We start from the raw sequence: 16,178 nt of genomic DNA, 5'->3' as shown, positions 1-16,178 counted from the left end.
GTGGCTTCTGGTAGCACTCCACACAAAGAACAAAGAAAAGTACAGCACAGGAACAGGCCCTTCGGCCCTCCAAGCCCGTGCCGACCATGCTGCCCGACTAAACTACAATCTTCTACACTTCCTGGGTCCGTATCCCTCTATTCCCATCCTATTCATGTATTTGTCAAGATGCCCCTTTGTCACTATCGTCCCTGCTTCCACCACCTCCTCCGGCAGCGAGTTCCAGGCACCCACTACCCTCTGTGTAAAAAAACTTGCCTTGTACATCTACTCTAAACCTTGCCCCTCGTACCTTAAACCTATGCCCCCTAGTAAGTGACCCCTCTACCCTGGGGAAAAGCCTGACTATCCATAGAATTACAGTGCAGAAGGAGGCCATTTGGCCCATCGAGTCTGCACCGGCTCTTGGAAAGAGCACCCTACCCAAGGTTAACACCTCCACCCTATCCCCATTACCCAGTAACCGCACCCAACACCAAGGGTAATTTTGGACAGTAAGGGCAATTTATCATGGCCAATCCACCTAACCTGCACATCTTTGGACTGTGGGAGGACACCGGAGCACCTGGAGGAAACCCACGCACACACGGGGAGGATGTGCAGACTCCGCACAGACAGTGACCCAATCCGGAATCGAACCTGGGACCCTGGAGCTGTGAAGCAATTATGCTATCCACAATGCTACTGTGCTGCCCGCTCTGTCCACTCTGTCTATACCCCTCACAATTTTGTAGACCTCTATCAGGTCGCCCCTCAACCTCCGTCGTTCCAGTGAGAACAAACCAAGTTTATTCAACCGCTCCTCATAGCTAATGCCCACCATACCAGGCAACACCCTGGTAAATCTCTTCTGCACCCTCTCTAAAGCCTCCACATCCTTCTGGTAGTGTGGCGACCAGAATTGAACATTATACTCGAAGTGTGGCCTAACTAAGGCTCTATACAGCTGCAACATGACTTGCCAATTCTTGTACTCAATGCCCCGGCCAATGAAGGCAAGCATGCCGTATGCCTTCTTGACTACCTTCTCCACCTCTGTTGCACCTTTCAGTGACCTGTGGACCTGTACACTTAGATCTCTCTGACTTTCAATACTCTTGAGGGTTCTACCATTCATTGTATATTCCCTACCTGCATTAGACCTTCCAAAATGCATTACCTCACATTTCCGTCTGCCATCTCACCGCCCAAGTCTCCAAATGATCTAAATCCTGCTGTATCCTCTGACAGTCCTCATCGCTATCCGCAATTCCACCAACCTTTGTGTCGTCTGCAAACTTACTAATCAGACCAGTTACATTTTCCTCCAAATCATTTATATATACTACGAATAGCAAAGGTCCCAGCACTGATCCCTGCACGTCAGAGGACCAGGAGCATCATGGAATTCCAGGCCAAAGCTGAGTAAGGGCTGGAATGCGGGTCTTGGGTGAGGGGTAGACTCAGTGACAAGGGCATGGGGGTGCTGCATGGGGGTGGCTTTTCGCAGCCACCCGCTTGCCTGGTGCTTGGTCCCTTATCGGGCACAGTGTAGATAACTACTAGGGACCCTCCTGGGAGGCTGCTAGCAAACCCGACAGGATGCTGGACAGCCTTCCAAAGGCACGGGAAATCTGTGCGGCCGTCTTCACTCCCTGAGACACCACTAAATTGCAGGGTGCTTAGGGATGATGGGTGCCAATTGACTCATTAATGAGCCTAACTGACATCCGCTACCAACAGCTGAAAATCACGTGTAGCCTTTCTGCCCTTAGACCTAATTGGGGGAGGATCTGTCACTGCCAGGAGACTGATACAGGGCCTCTCCCATAATTAAATGAGCCGAGCCTCCAAGTCCCCTGTCATGATGGATTGAATTCAACCCAGCCCATTACTTCATTTATTGGAAATAATCATTTTCAGAATCAAAAGGTTTGTTACCTCTATTTTTGTACACATCTGCTGCAGATGCTCACTTATCTTCAAGTGGATGTGGAATAAGCCCTTATTTTCTAGAGGACATGTAATGTGCCACTTATGTGTGCTATTTTTAGCTCTGCTCCACTTTATCTTATATTTAACAATAGCCTCAAGAGTCTGATAATAAGGTCATTTAAATTTATCTCACTGCACTTGAAGATTTATAACTATCATCATAGATGTCCCTTCTCTATAACCCCATAACATATTTTACTAAATTTTGGTCTGCCTTAGATATTCATTTGGTTTCAACAATACTGATCACTACATAAGCAATACTCACATTTTGTGTTCAACATTGTGTTTGTAATGCCTGTTATCAAATCATATATCATAACCTGGGGGACCTAACAATCAAACTGAGAAATATATATTATGCTTTTTACATTTCTCAGGCACAATTCTGTCATCTTTTGGTAGGCGGTTTGATGACACGAGTAGTGAGATGAGAATCATTGAGCTGCTGCATTTTACAGAAAATAAGCGAATGAATAACGACCATAATCAAATTTTATCATAATCCAACTATTTATATTTTCTTCACATGAATAAAAAATGAACCATATTATTCCTTTAGCAGGCTAGGTGAAAAAAAATCACTTTTCATTTCCCTGAAACCAGACCAATTATCTAAACCAAGGCAGAATTTCTCCTTGAAAGAAGTATTTCTTGACCTAGTGACTTGCTTTTCAGCAGTTCTCACCATCTGACTGACCTTTAATAGGCATTTTTATCTCTTTGTTCCTTCTCACTGCAGGAAGGAGAATTGGGAACTCTCTGTTGGATGAGCAGAAATTTCCTCCACTTTAATATTGGGAAGACTGAAGATCTCTGATCCACCACAAACACCGCTCCCTTGCCATCAACACTATCGCCCTTCCCTGACAACTGCCTGAGGTGGAACCAGACTGTTCACAACTTTGGTGTCAAATATCACAGAGCTGTGCCATCACCTACTTCCACCTATGTCACATCACCCAACTCTGCCCTTACCTCAGCTCTTCTGCTACTGAAACGCTTATCCAGGCCTTTCTTACCTCCAGACTTCACTGTTCTAAGGTATTCCTAGCTGTCTCCCATCTTTTTGCCTCTGTAAACTTGGAAGTTGTGCAAACTTCCGTTGCCCATGTGCTAACTCACACCAAATACTGTTTACTAATCACCACTGTGCTCACTGACCTACACTGGCACCAGTTAAACACCATCACGATTTAAATTCTCTCCATGGCCCTGAACTCTCGTTATCTCTGTAATTTCCTCCCAGTCCTACAACCCATCAAGATAGCTGCTCTCCTCTAAATCTGACCTCATGAGCATCCCCAACTTTAATCACTCCACCATTGGTGACTGTGCCTTAAGTTGCCTAAACCTCTCTGCCTCCCCACCTTCCTTTGTCACTCATTAAAATCTACATGTTTGACCAAGTTATTGGTCATCTGTTCTGATATCTCCATATGTGGCCTGGAGTCATGATTTGTTTATAATGCCTCTGTGAAACACTTGGGGACATTTTATGATGTTAAAAGTGCTTTATAAATATAAGCTGCTTCTCTTATTACAATCTTCATAAGAGCTCGGCACTTCTGACTTCTTACACTAACAAGAGTTCCATGTTTTGTGTGGCACGGTAAGGTTGTGCTATCTGACAGTCCCAAATTGCTGTCCTTGCAGCCTGGTCTCCAAACGCTCCCAGCTTCAGCTTGGGAGTGTGACAGTGCTGGCACTGATTCCGTCATGGGGTACTATTGATGTATTCAGCTCATAGCTGAGGCAACTTTCCTCAATGAACTGCTCCCATTGGTCCAAAGCTACAGTAACCTGGGGCGAAATTCTCCGACCCCCAGCAGGGTCGGAGAATCGCCTGGGGCCACTGAAAATCCCGCCCCCGCCGTGGCAGAAATTCTCCACCACCGGGAACTGGCGGGGGCAGGAATCACGCCCCACCGATCGGCGAGCCCCCTGCGGCGATTCCCCGGCCCGCGAGTGGGCCCCCGGGGGGGGGGGGGGGGGGGGGGCGATCGGACCCAGTGGGGTGCCCCCACGGTGACCAGGCCCGCGATCAGGGCCCACCGATTGGCGGGCGGGCAGTGCCGTAGGGGCACTCTTTTTCTTCTGCCACCGCCATGGCCTCCACTATGGGGGAGGCGGAAGAGAACCCCCCTACCGCGCATGCGCCGGTGGTGACGTCAGCAGCAGCGGACGCACCGGCGCATGCGTGAACCGGCGAAGGCCTTTCGGCCAGCCCCGGAGCCGGGCGTCAAAGGCTGTTGTTGCCAGCTTTGGCGCCAGTCGGCGTGGTGCCAACCTCTCCGGCGCGGGCCTAGCCCCTCAATGTGAGGGCTTGGCCCCTCCTCACCTTCTGGGGAGGCCCGACGCCGGAGTGGTTGGCGCCACTCCGCTACGCCGGGACCCCCGCCCCACCTGGTAGGGGAGAATTTCGCCCCTGATCCTTAATTCTGGAACAATTTCTAGAAATGTATCCTAAAAAGCAAAATGTAATCTGTTACACCTGCGCATTCTAACCACATTTGTCCTGTTTTGGAGCTACTGTAACTACTGCTTTGAGTTTTCCCCAATATCTTAAAATGCTGTCTTTATGCGCCATGTTAAATCCCAAACTCTGAGAATAGCACACTTAAAAATATCATAGAACACATTTACAAAAGGTTGACCTGTATAAAAACTCCACAAGTGCTTTCTCACTTAATGAAGTTGCCAGCCAGCTGAATGACTGTCTTGTCCCATCACTTGCTAACAATTAATAAATCCCATCACTTGCTCACAATTAATAGTGTGTATAAAACTATATCATCCCCCTCAATAAAATTTGGAAAACAATTCACTTTTGTAAAACAGTGGGCCCCATGTTCTATGACCTAATTTCCAGACATAAAACCCACTTTTGTTTCTCTGCAGGTTGATGCCTCTTCTTCCCTTACAGTTCACGCTAATGCACTATCTCCTTCTCACTGGCTTTGCGCTGACGCTGCTTAACCTTCTCTTTGAGATCTTACCATTCCCTTTTCTTTCTCAGTGCATTGTTATTTTTCCTGTCTACATTCCCTTTGTTCTGTCAATTCCCCATGAATCCTCAATTGAAACTCTCATTCTTTTAGTTGAAATGTTCTCAGTTATATTTCCAAGACTAATCACACCATTTTAATTTCTGCTTCTTTTGAGGTGATTGACATTTTCAGATATTGGGGTCGTTCTGTTAACAATTTGGAGGCACTTCTGTGAACAGCACAGATCAGTATCCCAGGCAGCTGCTGACAAGTTTATTTTACATATTCCCTCAGGTATGACCTTAGACATTCATACAATACTCATGGCATTCATTTGCAAGTGGTTCAGATGTTTGCCCAATACCTACTAATTTAGAAGTATAACCTGGATGCTGTAATGAAATTGATATTGTATCCTCTTGCTCTCATTTTAACACAACCAGCTATTTTTCTCGTCAAAATAAGTAACAAACATATACCACTTTGACACTTGTAGAAGGCTTATAAATACATTTTCTCAGACATTATTTTCTGAATGCGATCAATTATCCAAGCCAAGGTCAGAGCTCATTCATGTTAAAGAACCTTCTCTCTATCTCCATACTCCACAATTGATTGACATGCTAGACGTGTGTTTTTCTTTTACTTATGTTATTTCTGATCACGCAAAAATGGGAAAGGCATCTGATTTTTCCACATTTAGAAATCCATCAGTAGGCTCAGCAATAAAATCAGCTGCACCCACACCTCCCCATTCTCCACCAAAGAGTGGACCTTCAGTAGACACCCGATACAGCCCACAAATAAGAGACATTTAAATGGCAGTAAATATGGGTTTTTATAGGATGTCTGGATCACTAATGTGCAAACACAAATTGGTCTCTGTAGATAGAAGACTTGTGCAAACCCACTTTCATTTAGAAACATGCCAAATGTCACTATTTCCAAATCCTTTCCTTGTAGTAAACGTGGTCAAAAATCTCAATGTCTTGCTTTCATGGGTTGAATAAAAACTTCACATTTAAAAAGTTAACCACCTAGCTCTATAGTTCTCTTGAAGAGTGCAGATTCCTATTTACCTTAGGTATTAGTTTATTCAGGTGTTCAACACGATGATCATTTGATGGATGGGTAGAAAACCATTCAGGAATTTGAAATGTTCCAGAAACAATTTTCATCAGTTCCAGTTGCTGCCAATATACACTGCTTGCTCTCACATCCGTGCATGCCTAAATTAATGAGAATGATTCGTGATAAAGTTTATCATTAATATATATTTTTGTTTTATCACAAAATAAATTTGGCTTGTGAGTTTTATGCACAAAGGAAGCACACATTCTTAAGAAAATTAGAATTTTTTTGATTTGTAGTGTTTTTCATGGGGCTGAATTTAATAGCCACAGTAGTGGTCAGCAGGTGGAAAGCCTGGGGCAACAGCACCGCAGTCATTTTTGAAAGTCGCGAAGCAATTGTTTGCCCATCGGGCAGTTAACTGCCTGGCATCAGGATTTCTGCCCCTTTAAAGACAAAGATCCCACCTCCAAGAGCTGCAAGCCAACCAGAGGGACAGCCGCACCATTGGAAGCTGTTGCTATTGCTGGGACTGCGGCCAACCAGGACCAACAAGAATGGAGGAGGCCCAAAATGAAGTAACGTCTGGGGTTGGTGGGAGCCAATTAGGCAGGCCCTGATGGTTGGGGAGTGGGAGAGAGAGTGGTTGTAAATGGCATCATTGGTGAGGGTAAGGCAGGATTAGGTATTCCAAAGGATTTTCTTGGCAGCAAGGTTCCTTGTATGCTACATGGTCCCCAATCAGGAGCCTCTCCCCAATCACATGCCACTGGGTCTGTAATGAAGCCGCCAGTGTTTACTGTGTGGTCTCCACACATTGCATAAGGTCTTCCCCGCCACTGGCAGAATATCAATAGTGACAGGATGAGGCTCTTATGCAACCATGAGTTGGCCACTTAACAGCCTCAATTTGCCTTTGCGCAGGCCATCTTCGATCTTCCGGTCTTTGACTGAATTGGAGGGGTTCAGGAAAGTGACAAGCTCTCCAAAGCCATTTCTCTACCCATTCCACAACCCCTCCCCCCCACCTCCCTACCCGCTCTCGACGGCAGAATTACATTTGTGTTAGTTGTACATAGAATGGCGGTTAATTACATTCTGGCGGTGGTATTAATTGGGGCTCCCCTGTCCTCATAAATATGGGAGCAGGCTGAAAGGAGGACTGTTGGTTGGAGGTTCATGGCATGCAATATGCGTCTCTGTAAATACAAGCTTCTAAGTGTATTCAGGCCAGGCTTCTGTTTTCCAGTCGTCATTGCCTGACTACCTCAGTTGTAACATTTTCCGCTATTAGTCGTTTCGAATCAAATCTGAAAGAAATCACTGCCATTGGATCATACTACATAAAGTGATTGCAGCTGCAACACGTCCGCACAAATGAACATTTAGTAAAATGCTAAAAGTAATAAAGAGTAGCAAAGTATATATTTTTTTTCTTTATAAATTTAGAGTACCCAATTCATTTTTTCCAATTAAGGGGCAATTTAGCTTGGCCAATCCGTCTAGCCTGCACATCTTTGGGCTGGGAGGGCGAAACCCACACAAACACGCAGAGAATGTGCAAACTCCACACTGACAGTGACCCAGAGCCGGAATCGAACCTGGGACCTCAGCGCTGTAAGGCAGCAGTGCTATCCACTGCACCACGTGGCAAAGTATATTAAAGTCCCAGAGATATAATGAGGTTTTGTTCCCATGATGTAGATTTATACACTGATTGAAAATGGAAATGATGCTTGGTGCCAACAGTACAGACATTAAATCTTTGGTTCAGAACATATTTTAAATAGTCTAAGTTAGAGCCTGACCAAGATCCGATGCTCAGTATTTCTACAAAGAGGAAATTATTTGCAATTAAAATATTTTTAAGCTCACTCAATGGCTTAGTTAGCAATGGTGGTAAAAGACCTGAAGTTCTAGTTTCAATTTCTAACCTGCATTAAATTAGCTGTTCTCAGCCATTTTGTAGCAAGTCAGCATTGTAGGGATAGGATACAGGGTTGAAATCCATGATAGTTGTTAATCCTGATTGTTATCCAGTGACTGTGGTGGAAAATATCATCTGTCTATTGGATGACAACAAGATCAGATTCAAGTGTATGAGCTGCCTAGTAATATTTGCCTGTTAAGGTCATCTATGAAGAATGTGTAATTGGGTGAAGTACTAGTCTGACATGATGCATCTCTGCACTAGTCAGTGCCATTGGTGATATTTTAAGATAGAGAATTAAACAAAAAAAAAACATTAGTCAGCAGCCTCATGTTTAATGGAACTATATTCCATATGAAATGTGAATCCGTCTTTCTGACTTTATATATTTCGAACACTTGTGTTTTCATCTTTCATTCTTTTTATCTCTATGAATTTGAACATCAATCCTTAATAAAAAAGGATAAAATTTATAGCCATAGGCTTGGATTTTCCGCTCCCATTCATGTCAGGTGGGTTCTGCAATGGGAGCAGTAAATGCACAATGCGATTGTCCCCCCCAGTCAGTGACGGGACGGGTTTCCCAACATTCAACGTCGGGAATCTCATTTGAATACATTAACATCTCATTATCAGTCCCTTACGGTGGAATCATTGTACACACCTCCAGTCCCCCACCCTGTTTAATCCATCCACCGCGGCCTGACAGTAGAACAGTGTGAAGCCCGACTGGGCTCCGAAGGCGTGCATCTGGTGAGCAGACCATCCAGGGGAGTTAAGGAGAGTACAGTGTTCTAGAGGAAGAGGTTATGCCTGTGTACTGTCTGGGCACGTCCTGGCACTGCCTGGCTAGTGTCTGGGCAGTACGAGGGTGTCGGAGAATGGCCAGGCGTGCCAGGGAATGTGCTAGGAGGGTTCCAGGGTAACTGTTTTAGTCGCTGTGCGCTGGGGAGGCCTTAAAAATAGCACACCGATCCTAGCATTTTTTAAGTTGCCAACAGGGCTGGTGAACCAGCAATACACTGTTGGACCCATTCCTTGAAGTTTTTTTTTTCTAAGTCCTGGTCTGTGTGGCAGAGAAAGCAGTCGATTTTCCCACCGACATAGGCCTTTTCCGCTATCCGGTAAAATCTTGCCCACAAATCTAATCTTTTCTAACATTAAGAAACCTTTGAACAAGGCAGCACAGTGGCACAGTGGTTCGCACTGCTACCCCAAGGCGCTGAGGTCCAGGTTTGATCCTGGCTCTGGGTCACTGTATGTGTGGAGTTTGCACATTCTCCCCATGTTTGTGAGGGTTTCACCCCCACAACTCAAAGGTGCGTAGGCTAGGTGGATGGCCATGCTAAATTGCCCCTTAATTGGAAAAATGAATGGATACTTGAAATAAAAAAAAGAAAACACTGAACAGTATTTTTCAATACACAACTTAAACATATTCTTCACCAAGGATGTACTTCTGAGGCTATATAAGGCTCTGGTCAGACCCCATTTGGAGTATTGTGAGCAGTTTTGAGCCCATTAGATCTGGCCTTGGAAAGGGTCCAGAGGAAGTTCACAAGAATGATCCCTGGAATGAAGAGCTTGTCGTATGAGGAATGGTTGAGGATCTGGGTCTGTACTCATTGGAGTTCAGAAGGATGAGGGGGGGTCTTATTGAAACTTACAGGATACTGCATGGCCTGGATAGAGTGGATGTGGAGAGAATGTTTCCACTTGTGGGAAAAACTAGCAGAGGACACAATCTCAGAGTAAAGGGACGATTCTTTAAAACAGAGATGAGGAGGAATTTCTTTAGCCAGAGGGTGGTGAATCTATGGAACTCTTTGCCGCAGAAAGCTGTGGAGGCCAAATCAATGAGTGCCTTTAAAACAGAGATAGGTAGGTTTTTGATCAATTCGGGGATCAAGGGTTATAGGGAGGCAGGAGAATGGGGATGAGAAAAACATCAGCCATGATTGAATGGCGGAGCAGACTCGATGGGCCGAGTAGCCTAATTCTCCTCCTATGTCTTATGGTCTTCTTTTTGTAAAAGAATGATGAGCAAAATACTTGATTATATTACCTACAATTTGTCACAAATGAGACTTCGTACTGTTCAATGCATGATTACAAACCAAGGATCAGAAATCTTTGGAAGGCAGAAATTACCTTAGCAGCAAGGCGTAGACCAACCTCATCGGCCTCAATCTCTAGTTTTCGGCTGTATGGTCTATCAAACATGTACTGTAGAAAATAAATTTATTAATGTTAATCGGGATTGCAAACACAGACTGATTCATCAAGTCTGATCTATATTAAAAATGTAGGTAAATCAAGCAAGAAAATTATTTTGTCTTGAGGTGGGACAATCTTCCTCTGTTGTTGGCAGGCAGGGTACGGGCAATAGAAATGAATGGCTAGGCCTCCCAAAAATTTGATGTGTTACTACTGGGTGGCAAATCAGAGAAGCTTCAGGGATGTAATAAGGAGAGGGGGGCTTTGTGGGTGAGGATGGAGGTGGGCTCTTGTCGGGGGTTGGGATTGCAGGCGCTGGCAACGGCGCCTCTCCGATGGCTTCAGGGAAGTGTTTGGTGAGTCCAGTGGTGGTAGCCATGTTGAAGATCTGGAGGCAGTTTAGGCAACATTTTGGGTCGGGTGTTGAGGCCGATTAGGATGGATGCAAGGTTATGGGGATGTGAAGAGAGGGGGGTCAAAGAAAGAAGGATTTGTTCTTGGGAGAGCAATTTGCAAGTTTGGACGAGCTGGCATGGGGCAAAGGTTTTAGGTATATGCATGGGCAGAAACTTTGCGAGGAAGGTCTTCCCGACCTTCCCGATGCGCCTGCCTCATCGTTGTTGGATAAGGTGCTGTCAGCTGGAGGGTTGGAGAGGGGGGGGGGGGGGGGGGGGGGGTCAATTTAGTGCTCTATGGGAGGATTGTGAAGGAGGATGGAGTGTCCATGGAGGGGGTAAGGTGAAGTGGGAGGAAGAGTTGGGGCGGCGCTGGAGGAAGGGTTGTGGTGAGAGGTGCTGTGGAGGGTAAATGCCTCAATCTCGTGTGCGAAGCTGAAGCTGATGAAGTTAGTGTACATGGTGCACCATACAAAGTCAAGGATGAGCCGGTGTGTGAAGGGGTGGAGGCTATCTGTGAGCGATGTGAGAGGGGTCCTGCGAACCATGTGCATATGTTTGGGCCTGTCCAAAGTTGAAAAGGTTTTGGAGGATGGTGTTCAGCACCATTTTGGCGGTTCTACATGTGGAGGTGGAGCCCAGTCCCCGAGAAGCCATATTCGGGGTGTCGGACCGGCCGGGGGTGCAGGGGCAGATGTTTTAGCCTTCGCCTTGCTGAATGCCCGCAGGTTTTTGGCCCTGGAAAAAGTGAAATTCTTTCTGGGGGTGGGGAGAGTGAGTGATGAGTTCTATAATAGTTGGGGATTGTTTATTTTGTATTTTGGGGAGTCGGTTGCCATTGACTGCTTTGGGAGGGGGGGGGGGGGGTAATGGGTTGGGAAGTCTGTGGGTTTGTTGTAAATTGTAAAAGTGTTGAAAACTTGTGGAATAAAAATACTTTTAAGAAGAACTGATGGCTGTGGGCTCCAGAGCAATGCAAGTACTAGCAATTATGCTACTTTTTCACAATGCTACATTCAATCAAACTTTGTCCTTGTTCACATAACCAGGTTTCACACTGCCGCTCCCACTTTAATTTAAGGTCAAATTTCAGATAAAAGCAGGGAGTAAAACATTAAATTGCAAAAGTGTGGGGCTGGATTCTCTGCACTCCTACCCCTATGCCGAAATCGCGGCCGGTGCGGGGGTGGAGAATTCATTTCCCCACAAGGAATTGGGGCCAGTTTCACGGTCTGAGTCCGCCATGGAGCACGCGCGACCACTGGAGTCTGCCGCCATGCGCAGCCTCCGACCTGGAAGTGCAGGGATCTGTATCTGTAGTAAAAGCTGCTAGATCTATGCCGGGTCCCTGCTAGCCCCCTGCAAAGCTAGGAATTTGTGGCCCTTTCATGCCAGGTTTTCTGGTGTGAAACTCCACTGTTTTGACGCTGGCATGGGGACATAATCCCTATAATGGAGAATCCAGCCCGTGACCTAGCATTTTAGGTAAATGTCAGAAATAACAAGGACTGGCACCGTTGAATTTTCCAGACACCATGGGCGCGATTCTCTGCTCCCACGCGGAATCGGGAAGGCTGTCGTGAACTCGGCCGAGTTTCACGACGGCGTCGGAGGCCGCTCCTCGCACCCTATTCAGACCCCCAGGGGGCTAGGAGCGGCGTTGTGAGAAACTCGGCCGCCGGGCCTTGACGCTTGCGTCAAAGCAGCGCGCCGAGAATGACGCGACGGCGGCGCCTAAGTGACGTCAGCCGCGCATGCGCAGGTTGGCCGGCTCCAACCCGCGCATGCGTGGTTGCTGTCTTCCCCTCGCTGCCCCGCAAGACGTAGCGGCTTGATCTTGCGGGGCGGCGGAGGGGAAAGAGTGCGTCTCTTGGAGACGCCGGCCTGACGATCGGTGGGCACCGATCGCGGGCCAGTCCAATCCCGAGCACGGCCGTGGTGCTCAATCCCCTCTCTGCCCCCCACAGGCCCCAAACTTACCTTTCGCGCTATGTTCACGCCGGCAGCGACCAGGTGTGGTTGCCGCCAGCGTGAACAGTTCGGGAACGTCAGGCCGCTCGGCTCATTTGGGCCGTAGAATCGCCGGTCGCCGTGAAAAACGGCGAGCGGCGATTCCGCGACACGTCCTTTTGGGGTGGGGGGGGGGGGGGGGGGAGAATTGCGGGGGGTGCCAGGGCGGCGTGTCGTGATTCGCCCGGTCCTCCCGCGATTCTCCCACCTGGCGTGGGGAGCGGAGAATCGCGCCCCATAAAGATCTGACTCTGACAGCCAATGTGCTAATAAAGTCACCATGCAATGTGGTAACTAGGGTGGAACAGGCAACTGAGTTCATTCCATCATCTGTCAAAGTTATTTAAAATTCAACTGTCATTATTTTCCACTGCTTAAACAGAATATCATTAGTGTGACAGATCACAAGAATCTTCTCATATGAGCAGTGCATCTCTCATGGCTTTGATCGCAATATATCAGATGGTGCCATGTCTCTTCTGTGTGTATCGTGCTTTTCTGGATATTTATTTGTCTCCTCTTGTCTTCTGTCATAATATCACCTGTATTTCTTTTCCCTTTGATTTCTGTCTCTGGGTTATTTAACTATGTTATCTGTTTCTGTTGTTTTCAAGCATCCTTTCAAGTGGGAAATGAGGGGTCGTATAGAAAGAGTCTCCAAGTTCATTTTATGGAGGTGACTTAGGAAAAATGTAGTTTATAGTGTTGAGTGACTTTTTCTATCTGACCCTGAGTCACCTTGCCATTTTTGATTCACATCGATGCCACTGTTTCCATTGGTTCTGGTACTACTTAGTGCCTCCTAAGATCGTTACTACCTCTACTGCATCTCAGTTCCTCCAATCAGCTTTCAGTCTCTACCAGGTAAACAAAGGCACAAATAATAATTTCTGTAACTGTGACCATGTGCTTCCTATCTTCTCTGCAGCTTTTAACATGGTTAATCCCACTATCCTCCTCCAGTGCCACTCTTCCATGGCCCAGCTTGTGTCTCAAGTGGCACTGCATGAAGCCATCTGTGTTGCCCTTTCAGAACATCCTCAATGCGCACATCACCCCTTTCCCCCTGAGTACAGTGTTTTCCAACATGATTCTCTATTTAACAGTGGCATGGATAAATAATTAAAGTCACATTTTAGGAGTGTAGAGGCCTTTTAAACGTTATTATTTCCAAGTAAGTTCCATTTTGAATTTAAAAGTGTAAAGGACATTAACAGTAAAACGTACTTCAAAATAATGGACAATTTACATGAAAACACTTGGGTTCATGGAATTTTTTTTAAAAGGCCAGAGACAGAGGTAAGATGAAGGCAGGGTTCCAGCAGGGCAGGAATGGAATTTATTCCCAACAATAAAGCTGGTCCAGGGTTGTGGGGTTGAAGTAGCAGCAAGGCTAAGGAGTCCTTAAAACTTAGAGAGAGACAGAACCATCGGATACCCATCAGAGAATGGTGTTAGGAAAGCACGTAAGTTGCATTACTAAATTGCTAAAAGGTCACATTATGTTCCTTACGATACAGAAAACACAAAAAATGCCATTGTGGTGAAAAATATGCTTTGAAACAGGACAGTATACCTACCCTAGAAAACATTACAGAGAGTCTCAGTGTAATACTTAAATTTTATACAGACATGGTTACTAACAGCTGAAAGTTAATTTTATTAAAACATTCAACTCTTACTTAATGCTTTTTTAAAAAGACACAATGTTCCCTAAACGTCAGTGAGGAAATACAGAAGCCAGCAGACTAATCAAGCATTTGGAACGGGATGGGTGCTATTTGATCCCCAGTTTGTGCTGAGTTAGCTTACACCAACCCAAAGAACAGCAGAGATATTGGGCAAGATTCTCTGGCCTCTCTCAGCGGCGGGAGACGGCCCGTCATTGGCCAGTGTCAAAATCCACCCTTCGCCACCAGGAAACCCATGGTGGGGTTCATGCCTGCGTGAACAGCTGCAGGATTTTGTCCATCACAACTGACCTCAGCACCCATGCACCAAAAATGGAGGAATAAAAAGAGCAATTTTTATGGTTATTGTTATTAAAGCTCTGCTTATTCAACGTTTACGTCATACAAATGAGGTGATGGCAAACTACTACAATTGCTGCCTTCACGGCAGCACAGTCTAGCATGAGTCAATGCCTTGGAGAGAGCTGGAGATGCAAAAAAGACATGTCAGGTTTTGGTCAAGCTATAATTTTCAACAGTACAATGTCTTTGTTATTCTTTTGCAGATTTACAGATTAATACTGCTTGATTATATTTGCTGACTTTAATACTGACCTAGAAAATTAAATTCACAAAGGAGAAGTAAATGTTCTCACCTGAATCAGTTTGCTTTGGATCCACTGTCCCAGAACAGCAAGACTATCCCTTGGGAACACAGCCCAAATAAGTGTCAAGAATACAAGAGACACAAAATCTAGGAGCTGAATTATGCTCGCATGTTCTGCCTGGAAATCAACAACATCACATGACCAGCATCCTGATAAGTTAATGGTTATTCATTTTACTGAAAACAAATTGTACTCATATAAATATCATTACAACCCTGTCAGGTCTATGCTTGTGTAATAGAACCTCATTATCCACACTCCAATTATCCAGATTTTCCATTGCCTCATTATACGTCTACGAACACCAACCTGCTCGTATCTGATGTAAATGAATCCCACTACTCATCAAAGATTAAATTAAATCTATTAATTGTATTATACTTGTGTTGATTCCAGGGCCTAAGATAGTGCTGTAACAAGGTCTTCCTGGTTAAAAACTAGATCAAACTACAAAACCTCTGGTACACAACTGATATTGCGATCAACATCTTCAAGACTGATTTCTAGACAGTAAAATGGATTTCCATTTTTTGTCAGTAAATGACAGAACAATGGGCAATGACTAGGGTATTTTAAACTATCCCGAGGTAGACTGGATTAAAGGAATGTTTTTTTAGAATGCAACCAAGACTGATATGATCAGCATGTTTCTATTGCAACAAGGAAAGGAGTGTTGCTTGAAGCATTGCTGAGTAACTTTAGCCGACAACTAATGCAAGAGTAGGAGGACAACTGCAAAACAGTAACCAAAATACATTTAGATTCAATACAAATATAGAAAAAGATAATAAACAGCCAAAGACAAAAGTGAATTGCAACAAGATTTAAGAGGGGACGTAGTTTATAAAATTAACCTGGGCAGAAAAGAGGAGTCTTCAAAACTGGAAATAACAGGCTACAAAATATTCATGTTAAGGTGAAAAGGGAATTTATGAAAACAATTTATCCAGCATCCAAATGTAGGTAACGGCCGTACAGTGGCACAGTGGTTAGCACTGCTGCCTCACAGCTCCAGGGGCCAATTCCCACCTTGGGTGACTGTATGGAGTTTGTACTTTCTCCCCGTGTCTGCTTGGTTTCCTCCCACAATCCAGATTTGTGTAGATTAGGTGGATTGGACATGCTAATTTGTCCCTTAGTGTCTACAAAGGTTAGCTGGGATTACTGGGTTGTGAGATAAGGTGGAGGAGTGGGCTTAAGTAGGGTGCTCTTTCCAAGGGCCGGTGCAGGCTCGATGGGCTGAATGGCCTCCT

At 45.4% G+C, this 16,178-nt stretch overlaps 1 protein-coding gene across 5 annotated transcripts in view; it reads right to left on the bottom strand.

The window, feature by feature from the left end:
* oma1 (OMA1 zinc metallopeptidase) overlaps positions 1 to 16,178 on the bottom strand; it is an 80,604-nt gene that overhangs the window by 12,920 nt on the left and 51,506 nt on the right. For all 5 annotated transcript variants that reach the window (XM_038794364.1, XM_038794362.1, XM_038794361.1 and 2 more), the window contains exons 6-8: positions 14,914 to 15,042; positions 10,117 to 10,191; positions 6,044 to 6,193 (exon numbers count right to left, since the gene is read on the bottom strand). In XM_038794364.1, coding sequence (XP_038650292.1) covers positions 6,044 to 6,193; positions 10,117 to 10,191; positions 14,914 to 15,042 — 354 coding nt within the window. The remainder of the gene's footprint in view (positions 1 to 6,043; positions 6,194 to 10,116; positions 10,192 to 14,913; positions 15,043 to 16,178) is intronic.

Source organism: Scyliorhinus canicula, chromosome 4, assembly GCF_902713615.1.
Source record: "Scyliorhinus canicula chromosome 4, sScyCan1.1, whole genome shotgun sequence".
In the NCBI taxonomy this organism is placed as follows: domain Eukaryota; kingdom Metazoa; phylum Chordata; class Chondrichthyes; order Carcharhiniformes; family Scyliorhinidae; genus Scyliorhinus; species Scyliorhinus canicula.
This window is presented reverse-complemented; position numbering and strand designations above follow the sequence as displayed.